Source organism: Cucumis melo, chromosome 1, assembly GCF_025177605.1.
Source record: "Cucumis melo cultivar AY chromosome 1, USDA_Cmelo_AY_1.0, whole genome shotgun sequence".
Taxonomy (NCBI): Eukaryota; Viridiplantae; Streptophyta; class Magnoliopsida; order Cucurbitales; family Cucurbitaceae; genus Cucumis; species Cucumis melo.
Genome location: NC_066857.1, coordinates 202,642 through 217,980, shown reverse-complemented (window position 1 = coordinate 217,980; position 15,339 = coordinate 202,642). Strand labels below are relative to the sequence as shown.

Sequence of the window (15,339 nt, the reverse complement as noted above, 5' to 3'; positions counted from 1 at the left end):
AAATATATTATTTAGTATCCAACAAATTTTGTGTTATATATGTCACCAACTTCATCTATTTTGTTGTTAACTACGTGTTTGGTGGTCTGTAATATATGAAATGGCTGGTTTATAATGAATATAAATGTAATCAAAACTCATTCCATTCAACGTAACTCACGTTTTTAATATTTCCAACCCTTTTGTCTCACTATTTTTATGCTTTTCATGATCTCAATGATCAATTATTCACGTTTTTCTAACACGAAATATATTCTGATTTCATTATAACTCCATCTCCGGACAACTCTTAAATAAACCTTCCAATTCTACTAGGAAAGTTAAAATACAAGAAAACACACACAAAATATACAAATGACGATATGATGGATCCCATTAGTTAAACTTGATCATCATTCTTTTTAAGTTTCACAAATATTATTAATTACCTTTTCCTTGTGATACATAAATTATGTAATATCCCTTAACACTAATTTATTACTAGTGACATTATTCAACCCAACCACACATAATACATATCATCAACGAGTTTCTGAGCAAGCCCGCCCCTTAAAGCAAACAGCCTCTAAGTAGAGTAGGATGAACCGTGGCTCTCTCTCATTATATATTTGAGCTAGAGGTCTAGTTGGTGATCTTGAAATCAGAGATTTGAATGTTGTCAGTATTAAGTTTCTTGAAGTTGCTGCGTTGTCTATTGGTAAGAAACTTTCCATAAGAGTAAGATTTGTATTTGGGAGGGTTTTGGGAATCAACCAGCTCTTTCAAAGGCTCAACAATGGTGGAATGAGATGGGTTGAAGAAGAAAGGAATGGAATATCTATCCTTTTCGCTGTTAACCATAACTCTATGCTCCACACTCTCATACCTCTCATTGCTCCAAACCTGGCATTAGTACAGAAAGTTAAGCTTTTAGAATATTGTTTGTTTGACGAAGTGCTTTAATTTAACTTAATTTAATATGTAATTTTGAAAAACTAAATCTGAAAGGTACCATTTCAAATATATAATTAAATGGTTCACGTACACGTACAATAATGGTATAATTAATTACTATATATATATATATATGTGTACCTGAGTAATCTCTCCGAGATTCACAACGTAAGAATCGGGTTCGGGTTTGACCCGTATCCACTCTCCATCTCTCTTCCTTTTCACCTCCAGTCCTCCGACATCGTCTTGGGCGAGCACAGTTAGGACGCCGGGGTCCTTGTGGCGCCCAACCCCGAGAATCAACTCCGGTGATGGGCAGGAGGGATAGTGATTGAGTCTCAAAAAACTGGTTTGCTCTTTGAAATAGTCACGAAACCTTTTTGGCGACAATCCAAGCTAAGGGCGATTAGTTGCATCAATTTGTGTCCAAGTTTCTCTAATTCTTCAGCAAATTCCATGCAAGTCTTCCTGCTCTCAATAAGAATGTCAATCTCGAAATATATACGTTAAATTGTAAAAAATTTTCTCCATCAAATCCACTTTAATATATATATATATATGTGCTTCAATAAATATGACATCTAATTAATTAATAATTTTACTTTCTATGATAAGTACATTAGATAGTTTATTTATTTTTGATATTGTTGTTGTTGAACTAATTAAGTGTTTATTAGAAGCTAAGCCCCCACCCCTCACTTTAGTTTTGATAACTTGGAAAACATTATTATAGCCTAAATTATACCCTATACTTCCAAACTCTTTATTAATTTATATATAAATTAAAAATATATATCTGTGAATTTCTACACTTACATTTTTCAAAAAATATTTTTTCTATCGTTTTTTATATAAATGTTTTGTTTTGAAAATATCTTCAAATATACTCCTTAAACTTAAAAATTAAAAAAAAAAAAATACAAACAATTCTTACTCATTCCAAAAATATATTTGAAGAGTTAAAAATTGCGGTACTACTTTTAACCATACAAACAATGTTTTTATAGCTAGTTAATATGATGATCTGATACTTGTTTAAACTAAAAAAAATAACCTATTTTAAAATAAATTATACATACATTGCATATTCATATCTTCCTTTTTTTTGCATTTATCAAATTCTTGTACTAATTCTCTTGAAGCAAAATATAAACAAAATATTTAAAGTTAAATCATAGAATCCCACGATCTTGTTAAATTCAAAAATTTAAAATTCAAAATCTCTCTTCAAATAGTTACAAAAACAATAAACAGTAAAATACAAAATGAATATATTTGTCTATTAAAGCATTTAAACCACTAACATATAAAGTTACAAAATATGTAAGTTCTAAGGTGTTTTTGGTATTTTTATTATTCTATTTATTTTTGTTATAATTCACATATCTTAATTGAATATATGGAACAAATTTTTTATGAGATAAACAAACGTCAGAAAAGGAGTAAAAGGATTTGAAAATTGAAAAAGAAAATAGATAAGTGTTGGGGAGAAAGAGGAGGTTGAAGAGGTAGGTGATGGGTTTAGATATTTATTTATAAAAATTGAAGGCATATACTTTAAAAAATGGGAACCAAATCGATATCCAATAATATAGAACAAATTTTTTAATTGTTTGATTTTTCTTTTATTGGTTTGTTGGCCATTTTTTGTTTTTTCAAATGATAGCCATTTTGGATTTTGGATTTTTTCTTAGGACTTCACCTCTTTTTTTTCATTTTGAAATTTAATATAATTTATTTATAGGGTTGATTATTTAATAATCTGATTTTTTTTTATTTAGTTTTTTAAGATGACAATTTTGAAGTATCATTTTAGCTAACATTAAACAATTTGGACACTAAGTAACACTTACCTGAATTCCGGTGGGTATTCTGGCCATTGATTTGTCCACTGAGTCAACTCCTCATCATCAGGCTCCGGCGACGCCGGAACAATGGTCGGATCCGCCACCACGAGATCAAACACCTCCTTCCAATCTCTGACGTTCTTGGTCAGCTCCGTATCAAAGTAGCCGGTCACCATCCCTTCGCTTCTCCTCACTTTCCTCTTCTCCTCCAAACTTTGGCCGAAAAATTCCCGGGCAGCGGCCTCTATACGGTGCCGCTTCTCGGGAGGGACGCCGTGGTTAACCACCAGAAAGAATCCCCACTCCGTGCAAGCAGCGGCGATTTGCTGGACCAAATCATCGGGGAAATCGCTGCCGGGTACTGAGTTGAAGATTGGAGAGAGGTCGATGGTGGGGATTTCATCAGCATCGGAGAGTGCGAGTTTGGGGCGGTGCTCGGGGGATTGGACGAAAGCCTGATCAAATTCCTCCAGATCTCCCATATTGGGAGATGGGATTTAATTTGAAGTAGAAGAAGAAGATTTTGGGGGAATATATTAAAGTGAATAATAATGTGAAGTTTTGTAAAACAAAGACAAACTGTGTTTGCCAAATAAATAAATAAAATAATAAAGGTAAGATATATATATATATATATAAAATAGAGTGTAGGGTTTGGATTGAAGGATTAAAATATACCATTTTTGTATTCTATATTATTACCATTTTCTACTTCTGGTTTGGTTTCATTATTTTAGTGAATTACTCCTTTCCTTCCTTCAATTTCAATGCATCATCACAATATTATTTTGAAGGATGACCCATAAATGTCTTTTTGGTAATACAATCTAAAAACTAAAACTAAAAATCAAGGCTTCTATATTTTGTTTTATTTCATGTTTTCAAATATATACTAATTTGTTACCATTAATTTTCATTTTAAGTACTACAGTAAATATACTTGTTTCAAATTCTAACTTATTAATTAATTTTAAAATCTAAACTTGTCATTTGGTTAATTTTACAATCTTTTCAAATTGGCCATTTATACTACTTCAACTAAACATTAATATATATTAGCTAGGTCAAAGAGTCTTCGTGGTTTTTGGGTTGAATTGTGTTGAAGAACACTTCTTTTTAGATCCAACGCCTAATTATTTGGCCACTTAGTTTTCATTCTCAAATTTAATAATATAAATTACTCATAATTATGTGAGTTGAGAGAATTACTATGTGATGTAAAATGATGCCATTTTACTTTATTTGATAACATCAGTTGAGATAAAAGGAGAAATCTCATAGACCTACAGTTACAAATGTTTTACAGATCATCATGGACATAAGTGGAAGATGAAGTCGAAGAAGAAGAAGAAGAAGAAGAAGAAGAAGAAGCAGCAGCAGCAAAGTCTTGAGCAATGGTGGAGAGTTGTCGAGCAAGTTCAAGAGGCTTTGAAGTCATGACCATATGATCTGATCCATGAACCTCCCCCACATGATGAGGCCTATTTGAAATGATCATAGCCCAAACCATGATCTTCGTTGCCATTTTGTCCTTTTCTGATATAATGAAAGCCCTCTTCACAGACCCATAGTTCTCTTTACTTAGTTTTAGCTCCTTCACCGACTCGAACAGACCAAACATTGCTTGAGGCCTCACCAATGTTTTTGCCAATGTCAAATCCTATATTAATATATATTTGATTACCAAACATACATACATATGTATACATATCTGTCATTGCGTATACTTGAATATGTTGAGATGAAAAAATAACTTAATACACTCATTCTAGCCTTTTGTGTTTTTTGTTTCTAGAAAATCGAAATGTCCTGTGTTACTCAATATACATATAGATGTTATCAAATCATATAGCAAAGTTTTACTCTAATTCATATTTGTGATAAATAGCGATAGACTAAATTATACGTCTATCACTTTGGCATTACTCATAAAAGTATAAATGTATCCTATCAAAGTCTTTTACTCATAGAAAGTAAAACTTTACTATATTTGTAAATAATTTCAACAGTTTAATTATCAAATTTACAAATTCATTGAAAATTGAAAACCTTATTAGATTAAAGATGAAATTGAATGTCACTTTCCTTTATATGATAAGAAATTAAACTCTTTGATATTTATATATATAACTTCTTGTAAAATAATATAATTATGATATATATTAGTTCCTCACTCCATCATATGTATCCTTCTTCACTTCTAACCTAATCAATTAAATAATTAATTATGTTTGAGTAAATTAAAAGAGAGGATATATATTGACAAACCTCAGGTGGAGATAGTGGGAAAAGCTTGGTTTCTAATTCTTCTTCTGAAAACATGAAAAGATTTGAATTATCTGAACCCTTGGATTTGAAATCCTCCTCTGTGTAAAAACCACCGTACATTCCAAGAACTTTCCTCTAATTAATTTTGTTTATGTATATCAAAAGAAGAAGAAAAGCTTTAATTAGTACTTGCATATTATATATATATAGAGAGAGAGAGAGAGCGAGAGAGTTTAATAATTTGAAGGAATTAATTGGATGTAGATTTTAAATTAAACCTGTTCCTCCATGGAAAAAAGCCACGGGATTGGGCCAGGCATGGCTGCAGTCACAAAAATGGCAACAGAGATTTTCTCAGGGAATCTCTCCATGGCCATCGAGATTCCGAGGCCGCCTAGGCTGTGTCCGACAAGAACGATCTTCTCGTCGGCTTGTAGGGCTTCCATGAAGTTGAGCAATGGCTGGAAGTAGTCAGTAATTGTTTTCAATGACTGGGGCTGGGTTGGGTCGATCCCGGCAGCAGCCATGTCGAGAGCGGTGACATTGTGACCAGCGGTTTGCAAGAAGGTTGTGACCTTGTACCAAGACCAGGCGCCGAGGCAGGCACCATGGACGAGCACAAAGTGTGATTTGGTTGATTGGGAGTAGTGGTGGTGGAGGAGATCAAATGAGGTTTGTGTTTGGGTAGAGAAAGAGAGGAAGATTAGAAGGAAAAATAATGGTAGGAGAAGTTTTTGCATTTTTTTGGTTTTGGGTATGTGGTTTACTACAAATTAAAGTTGCTACCGGAAACAAAGCTAAGAGTTGTTGTAGGATATAAATGCATGTAATAATCCCTCACTATTGTGCCCATCATTATACAATATTTATAATACAAAATATAGGAACCAAATACATATATACATACATAAAACATGTTTAAATACTATTTGCTTGCTTTTATTTTTATTTACACTTCACTTTAGAGGGCCATGGGAGTTTTTTTTTTTTTGAAAGAGATACTATATAGTTAAACGTTCTTGAAAGGTTAGAAATTTTCATACTTGTTTAAGGGTGTGATTGATAGTGATTGTGGCACATCAAAATCACTTTCACACAAAATATATGGTGTTTGGCAATTTAAAAAATTTGATTTTAGAAAAATATAAATCACTTAAATTTGTTTGAAGCACCACTTTAGTGATTATGGCTACCTTATTTTATATAGTTTCTTAAATACCGAGAATACTTTTTTTTTTAATAATTTAATAGTTTTAGAATCTTTTTTTTTTGTTAATTGAAAATCAATTTTAGATATATGAAAATTAATTTTAAGAATTTGTTATCGAATATAAATTTGATTGTTTAGAAATTAATTTTACAAAATCAATTGTACATAATTTTTTTTAAATCACTACTCCAACTATCACTCTCAAATAATTTTAGATTCAAATTATTTTAAAAGAACTTTTGTTGTTCCCATCTCTCAACCCCTAAATCGTTTTCTTTTTTCAATTATAATAATTATAATTTTTAAATAATTAATATTTGTTTTCTTAATAATAATTGTTTTGAATGAAGAAACGTTTCAAAATATGTTTCAAAATATTTACGAAATCTCACTGCTTATCACCATAAAAGTAAAAACAAATATAAAATACGAATATGAACAGAAGTTTTAAATTTATAAAAATATTGGTCAATGTTGAAGAATATTTATAGAAAACTATAAAAAAAAGAATAAAAGATAGTTAAATTAATAAATAAATATTTGTTTCTAAACAAGTCGAAATCATTAATAATAATTAAACATATTTAGTTTTCTAGACAATAAGTCATTATTTTTTAAAAAGAACCAAAATGAAAAACGTGTTATTTTTTGTATTGATGAGGAATAGGATGATCTTTTTTAGTAAAATTAGCGGTGAGTGAATTCATTGTGATATATTATTGCTGGACGATGAAAATTAGATTACACGTTACAAACTTACGACCACTAAATTATAAAAGACAAAATGGTCCCTGAATGCATTAATTAATAGCAATTCAACCATTAATGTGATCGCATCATTGATGAAAGAAAAATAAATTTTGTAGGTCATACGGGCAGCCTAAAATGGTCAATTTGGATGTTTTCCACTTCTTGTTTCTGGTTACCTCGGCTTCTGGAAGCAAAATACTTCCCGAAGTTGTATTCTCTGTATTTTGGTGGGTTTTGCTCATCCACAAGCTCCTCCAATGGCTTCACCATCATATGGTGAGCTGGAAAGAAGAAGAATGCAAATGAAAACCTTTCTTTCTCAGTATTCACCACCACCCTGTGCTCCACACTTTCATATTTGTCATTGCTCCAAACCTGCACGCTCAAAACCATGAACTTAATTAGACGATGCTTCATCTTCACTCAAAAAAAGAATAAACAGATAAATAAATAGAGATAATGCTTCGTGATCTCCTCAACCACAAAAATCCATCTACCACACGATTCTAAGCTTATTTGAAGCGACATTTTAAGCACTTAGATTCACACAGGCCTTCTATGGTTCAAAAAAGACAGTGCAAAATTATTTTTGAACAATTTGGTGGGATAGCGTGTAGCATGCAACAAAATATCTTTCGAAACGAAATCTCTAGCCTTATTAGTTGTCCTTCCTAAATAACCAACGATACTAACACACAAGTTTCAGAGGTCATTTCCACTTCTTCAAGTCTCATCCTTTTCAGATAACCGTGATCGGAGAAGATTCAATACGTATCAATATTATATAATAAGTAAAATGCAACATACTTGAACAACGTCGCCAATGTTAATAATATAAGCATTTGGGATTGGTTTGACAGGAATCCACTCTCCATCTGATTTTCTCCTCACTTGCAGCCCTCCAACAGCATCTTGAGCAAGGATTGTCAAGGCACCAGAATCTTTGTGACGGCCTACGCCGAGCACAAGATCAGGAGACGGACATGGAGGGTACCGATTCAACCTCACCAAGCTCGTTTGCTCGTCATTGAAATAGCCCTTCAATGCATCAGCATCAGATAAGCCTAGACTCAAAAGAATCAACCTCAGTAGCTTATGTGCTAGCAATTCCAACTCTCTGGCATACTCCTCGCACGTTTCCCTATTCAAGAAAACCAACAATAACAAGTTCTTCCAGCAGTAGATGAAGGAAATACAAGATCAGAGTTTCAGAGGGGAATTTATACAAAAAGTTGGTGTGTCAAATTCTTTTATTCTCTTCAAGTAATCCAAATATAGATAACAAAACATGCATGAACTAAATTTCTACAATATGCATGGGATCTGTCCTCTGCATGCATTTAATTGAAGACAAGGAACAATTTGAACAGAAATGCCAATTACCTAAATCCAGGGGGATATTCCGGCCACTGATTAAACAATACCCTCAATTTCGTATCATTTGGATCATGCGAAGCTGGAAAGAACGTCCCATCCTTAACCAAGAAATCAAAGACCTCCTTCCAATCCCTAACGTTTTTCGTGTTCTCACCGTCATAAAATCCCACAGCATTACCTGAATCTCTCTTCACCTTCCTTTTCTCCTCCACCGTCTGGTCGAAAAATAACTTGGCAGCTTTCTGGATTCGCGCGAGCTTCTCGAGGGAAACTCCATGATTGATTACCTGGAAGAAACCCCAGTTCTGGCAGGCAGAGGCTATTTCGGAGACAAGGTGTTGGGTGGTGCGAGAGAGGGAGATAGAGAGATCTATGGTTGGGACTTGATCAGTGAGTTGGAATGGTGGGAGCTTGGGGCGGTGGTGGATGGGTTGGATGAAGGTAGAATCCACGACCAAGGTGTCTTCCATGGTTGAAGCGTGTAGGATGAAAGTGTAAGTGGAAAGCAATGGTTGGTGAGATTATTATCGCCATTGTTGTCGTTAAGGAGTTAGGAGGAGTGAATGTGGACGTAATTGCAGTAATCTTCATGGTTGATGGAGAAAATTGATTTGTCAAACCAATTTTGTGAATTTGTAATTTGCGGGGAATTTTAGTTTTAATTGTTGTTAAACAAGATTAGTAATGCAATTGTAACCCAAATAATGGAATATTCTACTATTCCTCAATTGCAGTCTACACATTTTATATGAAAATAGAAATAGTAAAAAACATAATATAATATTTTGATAAAACATTTACAATTTATAATAAGATCGAGTTTGATCTTTTATAGTTTTAATGGAGCGTAAATAATTGGTTAATTTTTTCTATTATTTCAAGATCTCCTTTTAAATAAATCTTAAAATTAAATTTCAATGGAAGTTTATTGTTTTCTTTTTTATTTACGGTATCTTTACTGTGAATTTTGAAGATAGATTTATGCATTGTTGCATGCATGAAAGTTATTGTTATTTTTTAACCAGTTCTTTTTCTTTTTCTTTTTCTTTTTTCTTTTTTTTTTTTTTTGAAAATTTTAAATTTTGAAACAAAATATGGATTGTTAACCAAACAAAACCTTGATAAACTAAAGTTTGAAAATTTCTTTCCATTTTGATATTTCTGTTCATTTCCACAGCATAAACAAGGCAGACCACAATTCTTGTTATCTTTTCCCATGCCAATCTTCCACAAAAGTCTTGTGGGAATTGTCGAACTAAAAAAATCAAAACATACCAGCAGAAACTTGGATCAAATAGAAAAAACCTTTGCTCCAAATTCATGAGTTTCAATGCCGAAACCGCTGCACAAAGTTTACATTAAGCGAGTAGGGATCGAACTCAATCTCAAGTGCAGCTATTTACAGTAACTAGGGGAGGAAATGCTCACGAAAATGTTTGGGGCCTACGATTAATTAAGCAGCTGGCATTGAGGTTGAGAGAACAAGATAAGACAAGTATTGAAGGCCATCCTGGATTTTGCAGAAAGCTGTGGTTTGATCGGCCTGAAGATGCTCGGAGAAGGCATTGGCCTTGTCTTGTACTGATTTTTGCAGAGGACTTTTGTGAGAATCAGATGGGGCAGCGCTCAAGGCAGCTTGATATGCCTTCGACACATCAGAAAGACCTGAAAAGAGGATTTAGATTCAGGTTGTATAATAACTAAACACAAGCCGGACCATAATCGATTTCTTTTATATAAGTGAGTATCTAGACTAGCTTACTCACACCTCGACCAACCCGCCTGACCCTACTACAACATTTGAGTGTCCAAAAAACTCATTAAAAATTAATTTCTAGCAAGATGGTCACCATGGATTGAATCCATGACCTATTAGCGAGTTATTGAGACTGATTTTCTTTTCTTTCCCTTTTTACCGGTAGGCCAATCCATAATTGTTGACCATAATCTATATAAAAGCCATGTTTAAAAGTAAAAGAAAAGGAATCATAATGATTGTTGACCATAATCTATATAAATTCCATGTTTATATCTGATGAAAGGATGGAAATGTTAATGGATAGATCAAAATCAAGAGAATGGTTTCCACCTTTTCTATCTTCAGTCCTTTCAAAACATTTTTTTTGAGGCAATTCTTTTTTAGTTAAGAAAGTATGTGAAGTATAATAAAGCAATACAAATTATAATGATAATAAGTACACTCGCATAACATCTCATCAAGAAAGTCATGTCCATTTCAACCTAGACTAATTTCACAGAACAAGCACCTAATCTTACAACATTTTAGTGTAAAAAAAACTAAAGAATTAAATCTTAATTAGGTGGCCACTGTGAACTGAATCTATTCCCTCAAAGTCTTTTATTGTCCCAGGGGCCTTTCCCACTAGATCCACGTCATGTCATATTTGGCTAATATCGGAATTAGGACAGGTTATAAAAAGAAGGCCAACCTGTAATGAAGCTTTTGGATAGTGCATCTACATATTCTATCATGGATAAAGCCTTTAATCTAATGATTTCAGCTTTTTCAACAGAATCTTCGGGCCATTGGATTTTTACAGCATCCTCATCATCGTCATCATCCTCGACTTTGTTAGCATTTGTTATAATGGATTTTCCAAGCATCAGCAATTGAGACACCGCAAAATAACACATTTCTGAGAGCCTCTGCAAATGAAAATATAATGAACTTATAGTCAGATACCACGGCACCACATCCAATGTTATATGTGACCAGGAATGTTTATAAACAGCGCCATTCGATTAATACTAAATGTTTCAGCTGGAATGTTTACAAACAGTGCCATATGATAAAGAAAAGAAAGTCTTTATATCTCACATGAATTCCTTCTGAATGAAGTGATTCTAATTTGTCAACGGTCCTCTGCATTATTTCAGGAACAGCAAGTTCGGCTATGGAACTTCCATACCTGCAAGTGATTAAAGAGCATTAAGGCATCCATACGCTACAAGAGTGCCAATGAACTTCATTCAGTACAATAAATGTTAAACCAAAATTCAGCACAAGCATTTCAAGGAGAATTTTACCCCGCAGCCATTTCAGCAGCCTTGCTGACACTAGAATCATATAAACTCTTCATCTCATCATTTCCCTCTTCCCCAACTTCCAACTTTTTACCTTTTTCTGATTTTGAACTGTTTCCTTCAATTGCATTACCCAAACTAAAAATTTGTTGGACCTGTTTAAGCTTTCCATCAAGTACAGATTTCTGGTCCTGAGATAGTTTTCCTTTCCTTCGGTTATATAATAAAGTATAGTGGTTGGATAGGGCCTCCAACTCCTGCAAAAAAGAAACCACACTGGTTTAATAGAGCAGCACCATAATATAATTATTCAACTTCCCAAATTAGATAGTGACCTCTAACTGTTCTGGACCTCCATATATATAAAAGCATCGATCAAATGTTACTTCATCATCTTCTAAATGATCCTCCTTGGCCTGTGGTTCGCTCTCATTAGAGGTCTTCTCAACTTCAATGCCAGTCTCTGTAATCAGTAAATCCATGGTTTCCCTTCCAACAAGCTCAAGAACTTCCATTCCCTTTGTTGTGAGAGCTTTCCCTCTCTGTAACACAAATAAATTCTCAGATCATACGGGAAAAGTCAAAACAGAACAAGATTTCACAGAATCCAGTATTCGCTATTTCTCAAAGGATTTCATCAGAGAAAATAATAGAAGTTTTTAAGAAATATATTACTATACTGATTGTAAAGAGAGTAAATGATTTTTCAAGCTTTCTTCTGATTATTTTATAACACCCTTTATTTAACTTACTTTTATACTACTTTTACTTTGCCTTACAGGAGAAAAAAAATTAAAAGAATTAATTTTTTCATACGTATAATATAAAGAAACCAATTTTTGTTCCCAAAAATGTATCATACTCTTACATAGTTCAATGATTTTTTTTAGTGGTGGTGAGGATTTGAACCTTTAACATTGAAGATGATGATGTAACATCTTAACCAACTGAGCTAATCTCATGTTGGCATCTATAGTCTATAGTTTAATTATTCAAGTAATGTCAAAGTAGAGAAATTATTTCTTCAATAGTAATTTAAGTAGTACTCTGGACCTATTAATCATGATGCATAAGTTTAGTGTGCCGGTGAACTACTAGTTAAACTCATGATACTATTCTAGAAAGTAATCTATCAATTGATAAATTAAGAAAGAGCATCGTTTGAGTAGGGAAACTTTAAGTCGTTAGATTAACCCCAACAGAATTCTGTGCTTAACATGTCCTTGTCCTTGTAGCAAGACCACCTTGCTCCACCCGCTAATTCATATTTTTTTAAAAATACCCTACAATCAATGAAATTATCACTGTTTCGTACTAAAAAATCAAAAAGAAAAATGATAAAGGATACACACCTCCAACAACGATGGTGCAACAGAACCAGCTGCTGCTGGTATTCCTTGATGTTGAATGGTTTCAGCAATATTTGCAGCTGAGTTCTCAAGCCTAGGGAACAACTATAGAATATTACTCCTTAGAGATCAAAGCAACAACATGATAGAGTGTCAGTGCAATAGAGGCATATTGATAATTCAAGCTTTCAACTTCTATCATCAGAATTTTATCCACAGAAACTTTTATCATCCGAGTTCAGAGCAAATCCAACCTAAGGAGACATTAATCCATCACAGCTTTTGACAAATTTGCAAAATTATATGCCTTTTCAATTCAGGACATAGCCAGAAAAAAGCTGTATATTGCAGCATATGGTCAAAGAAAACATTTGCTAAGTTGTGTAATTTGTTTAAACTTCAAACTACCATTCAAGAACATAGACATACTTGTGAACAAAATCGCTGCCCCCTCTTAATGCACTTCCCAGGGCTTTCCATGCTCCTGAAGCTATATTCTCCACAGAAGTATCTAGAACCTTTAAGCCCTGTAATTATTGTAATGAGAGATTTGAGTTGCCAACCCAGATGCTTAATCACAAAACCAGAATAGATAATGAGAGCTATCACATTGGGATCAAGTACCACATTAACATCCAATCAGTAGAATAATCACAGATCACTGAGTTAATTCATAGTTACTCTCTGTGTCGTGTCTACACCCAGTATAAAGAGAAGGTGTGCTAAGAAAATAGAAAAGGTATATTGAAAGTAATCGAAAACTAAATATCAAAGATCTGTCACAAAATACTAGATGAGATGCAAGGACTAAGGAAACAGCAATACGTTCTTAGTAGGACAAAATAAAGCTAGAAAACATAGAGCTGTATTGGGCAATTCTGACATGGATATCCAACGTGTGTGATATGATCATGGAACCCCTTGAGGATGTGAAACAAGACATCAAATCCGTTGGTCTCTACCTTTTATTTGAGTTGAATCCGTCTTTTGGTTTGAGTTGAGCACTAGAGATCTATGAGGACTTCCTCACAGTTTACTAACATCAATTCCACTTGGTTCTTGTCAATGTGGGTGCAAGAGAATAATCATATATAGAATCTTTTAGACAAATTCATGGAAAATATAAAGATTTTCATCCATCAAAAGACAAAATTATTTCATTGTGTAACCCTGATCTTATATAACTTGCCTGGCCAAAAACTGAATCCTCGCTAGCCTTCTCTAATTTATCCAAAGCAGATTTTCGTAACTTATCATTGTCGTCTTCGCTTTCACTTTCTTCTGCAGAATCTCCTACTTCTTTCTCCTTGGAAGGCTCCCCATGCTCATCTTCATTTTTCAAGTCTACAATGCTTTTAGCTGCTGTCTGAGCAGCAGCAGCAGCCTGCAATTGTCCACACACACACGAACCAGGAAAAAAGGGTCACTAACCATTATTTTGCTCCCTCAGTTGTTAACATCATAATAAGATAAATATTTCCCTAACTTAAATTCAACAAATTGCTCCCTCAGTTTTATATTCGTGTGCGCAACAAATTGCTTTGTTAACAAAAATAAATAGGATCACATGAAAGCATTCTATTAAAGATAGTCATTTAAAGTTGATTTACAGGAAATAAACTCATTAAGAAGCTGGTAATCAAAGGCTCCTAAACCAAGAACACCAAAACAGAACCGACTTTATCTCTAATTTCAGCAGCGCTACCAAAATGCCTGAAAACCGAACAGCATTTCCCCAATATAGAACCCGTTATAGACTAATAATGAGATTCAGTACTTAAACCTATCAGCCTCGTGATCCTAACAACAGAAATTCGAATAACGAAGCAAGTTCCACGACCTAATTCACGCAATTACAACAATGTTGAAATGGTAATAAAAACAGATAAAATACACATACATTTCGGGAGATCTCTTCGGCTGCTTTCTGGAGATCTGAGAGAACAGAAAACGCTGAGAATCCCCAACCACCCCAGCCTCCTCCTCCTCCTCCGCTACTTTTTGACGGTGCTTCTTCAATTATTCTGCTTTCTTCTTCAATTTCTTGAACTTGTTTGTTAGGAGGTTCCGTCGCGGCCGTCAATGGCTTTTTCTCGTCCTCCATTGTAATACCTAACCTAAGGATCTAAATTCTACAAAGAAATGAAATGGAATGATGAGGGCTTTGAGAAAATATCTCAAGGACCTTTTTGCTGTTATTGTTATTAGTGTTAGTTGTTCTTATTATTATTATTTGTTCTTCTTACTATTTCTTTTGAATCTGGCAATCGAATTGTGGAGTAAACGTGAAGGCACTTAATTTTTTCTCTCTTTCTGTCGTTTACGCTACTCGCCGTTTTAATCCAAGCCCATGTGCTTGGGAGATGGGCTTTTGGAAGCCCTACTTAAAGTTCGTGAACAGAGGTCTAGGGTGAGTTTTGGTTTGTCATCCCAATTCTTTTTTTAATCATAGTTTCCATCCGGAAAAATGTCTGAGATAAAATTTTAAATTAGCATACACAGTAATGTTTGAAAATATGAACCTACGACATTTAACAAAATTTCATTATATGTCAAACAA

General features: G+C 33.7%; 3 protein-coding genes and 1 pseudogene across 3 annotated transcripts; all 4 read right to left on the bottom strand.

The window, feature by feature from the left end:
• Nucleotides 1–349: 349 nt before the first annotated feature.
• On the bottom strand, nt 350–3,381 carry LOC103495207 (jasmonate-induced oxygenase 2-like; annotated as a pseudogene).
• A 612-nt stretch (nt 3,382–3,993) lies between these two features.
• On the bottom strand, nt 3,994–5,971 carry LOC103495205 (methyl jasmonate esterase 1-like). Its single transcript, XM_008456677.3, has 3 exons — nt 5,327–5,971; nt 5,049–5,183; nt 3,994–4,440 (listed from the first exon to the last, which is right to left on the bottom strand). The coding sequence occupies exons 1-3, from the start codon at nt 5,786–5,788 to the stop codon at nt 4,081–4,083; spliced, it is 957 nt and encodes a 318-aa protein (XP_008454899.1). The 5' UTR covers nt 5,789–5,971; the 3' UTR covers nt 3,994–4,080.
• Nucleotides 5,972–6,952: 981 nt separating this feature from the next.
• On the bottom strand, nt 6,953–9,176 carry LOC103495204 (flavonol synthase/flavanone 3-hydroxylase-like). The gene is made up of 3 exons (XM_008456676.3): nt 8,392–9,176; nt 7,816–8,149; nt 6,953–7,383 (listed from the first exon to the last, which is right to left on the bottom strand). The coding sequence occupies exons 1-3, from the start codon at nt 8,853–8,855 to the stop codon at nt 7,126–7,128; spliced, it is 1,056 nt and encodes a 351-aa protein (XP_008454898.1). The 5' UTR covers nt 8,856–9,176; the 3' UTR covers nt 6,953–7,125.
• A 481-nt stretch (nt 9,177–9,657) lies between these two features.
• Nucleotides 9,658–15,070, bottom strand: LOC103495203 (uncharacterized). Its single transcript, XM_008456675.3, has 9 exons — nt 14,680–15,070; nt 13,969–14,163; nt 13,209–13,306; nt 12,783–12,873; nt 11,766–11,972; nt 11,434–11,687; nt 11,225–11,315; nt 10,836–11,052; nt 9,658–10,050 (listed from the first exon to the last, which is right to left on the bottom strand). Exons 1-9 carry the CDS (start codon nt 14,881–14,883, stop codon nt 9,839–9,841), a joined length of 1,569 nt encoding a protein of 522 aa, XP_008454897.1. The 5' UTR covers nt 14,884–15,070; the 3' UTR covers nt 9,658–9,838.
• Nucleotides 15,071–15,339: the final 269 nt, after the last annotated feature.

What these genes read in the sequence shown, in the direction of transcription:
- LOC103495205 (XM_008456677.3), bottom strand. Translation starts at nt 5,788, where the DNA reads ATGCAAAAACTTCTCCTACCATTATTTTTCCTTCTAATCTTCCTCTCT. An exon ending in TTTTTTCCATGGAGGAACAG is followed by an intron (nt 5,184 to 5,326) that starts GTTTAATTTAAA and finishes AAAATTAATTAG; the next exon opens with AGGAAAGTTCTTGGAATGTA. An exon ending in TCCCACTATCTCCACCTGAG is followed by an intron (nt 4,441 to 5,048) that starts GTTTGTCAATAT and finishes ATATTAATATAG; the next exon opens with GATTTGACATTGGCAAAAAC.
- LOC103495204 (XM_008456676.3), bottom strand. Translation starts at nt 8,855, where the DNA reads ATGGAAGACACCTTGGTCGTGGATTCTACCTTCATCCAACCCATCCAC. An exon ending in GAATATCCCCCTGGATTTAG is followed by an intron (nt 8,150 to 8,391) that starts GTAATTGGCATT and finishes TTTCTTGAATAG; the next exon opens with GGAAACGTGCGAGGAGTATG. An exon ending in ACATTGGCGACGTTGTTCAA is followed by an intron (nt 7,384 to 7,815) that starts GTATGTTGCATT and finishes TTGAGCGTGCAG; the next exon opens with GTTTGGAGCAATGACAAATA.
- LOC103495203 (XM_008456675.3), bottom strand. Translation starts at nt 14,883, where the DNA reads ATGGAGGACGAGAAAAAGCCATTGACGGCCGCGACGGAACCTCCTAAC. An exon ending in TTGCACCATCGTTGTTGGAG is followed by an intron (nt 11,973 to 12,782) that starts GTGTGTATCCTT and finishes TTTGTGTTACAG; the next exon opens with AGAGGGAAAGCTCTCACAAC. An exon ending in ATCCAAAAGCTTCATTACAG is followed by an intron (nt 10,051 to 10,835) that starts GTTGGCCTTCTT and finishes TCCTCTTTTCAG; the next exon opens with GTCTTTCTGATGTGTCGAAG.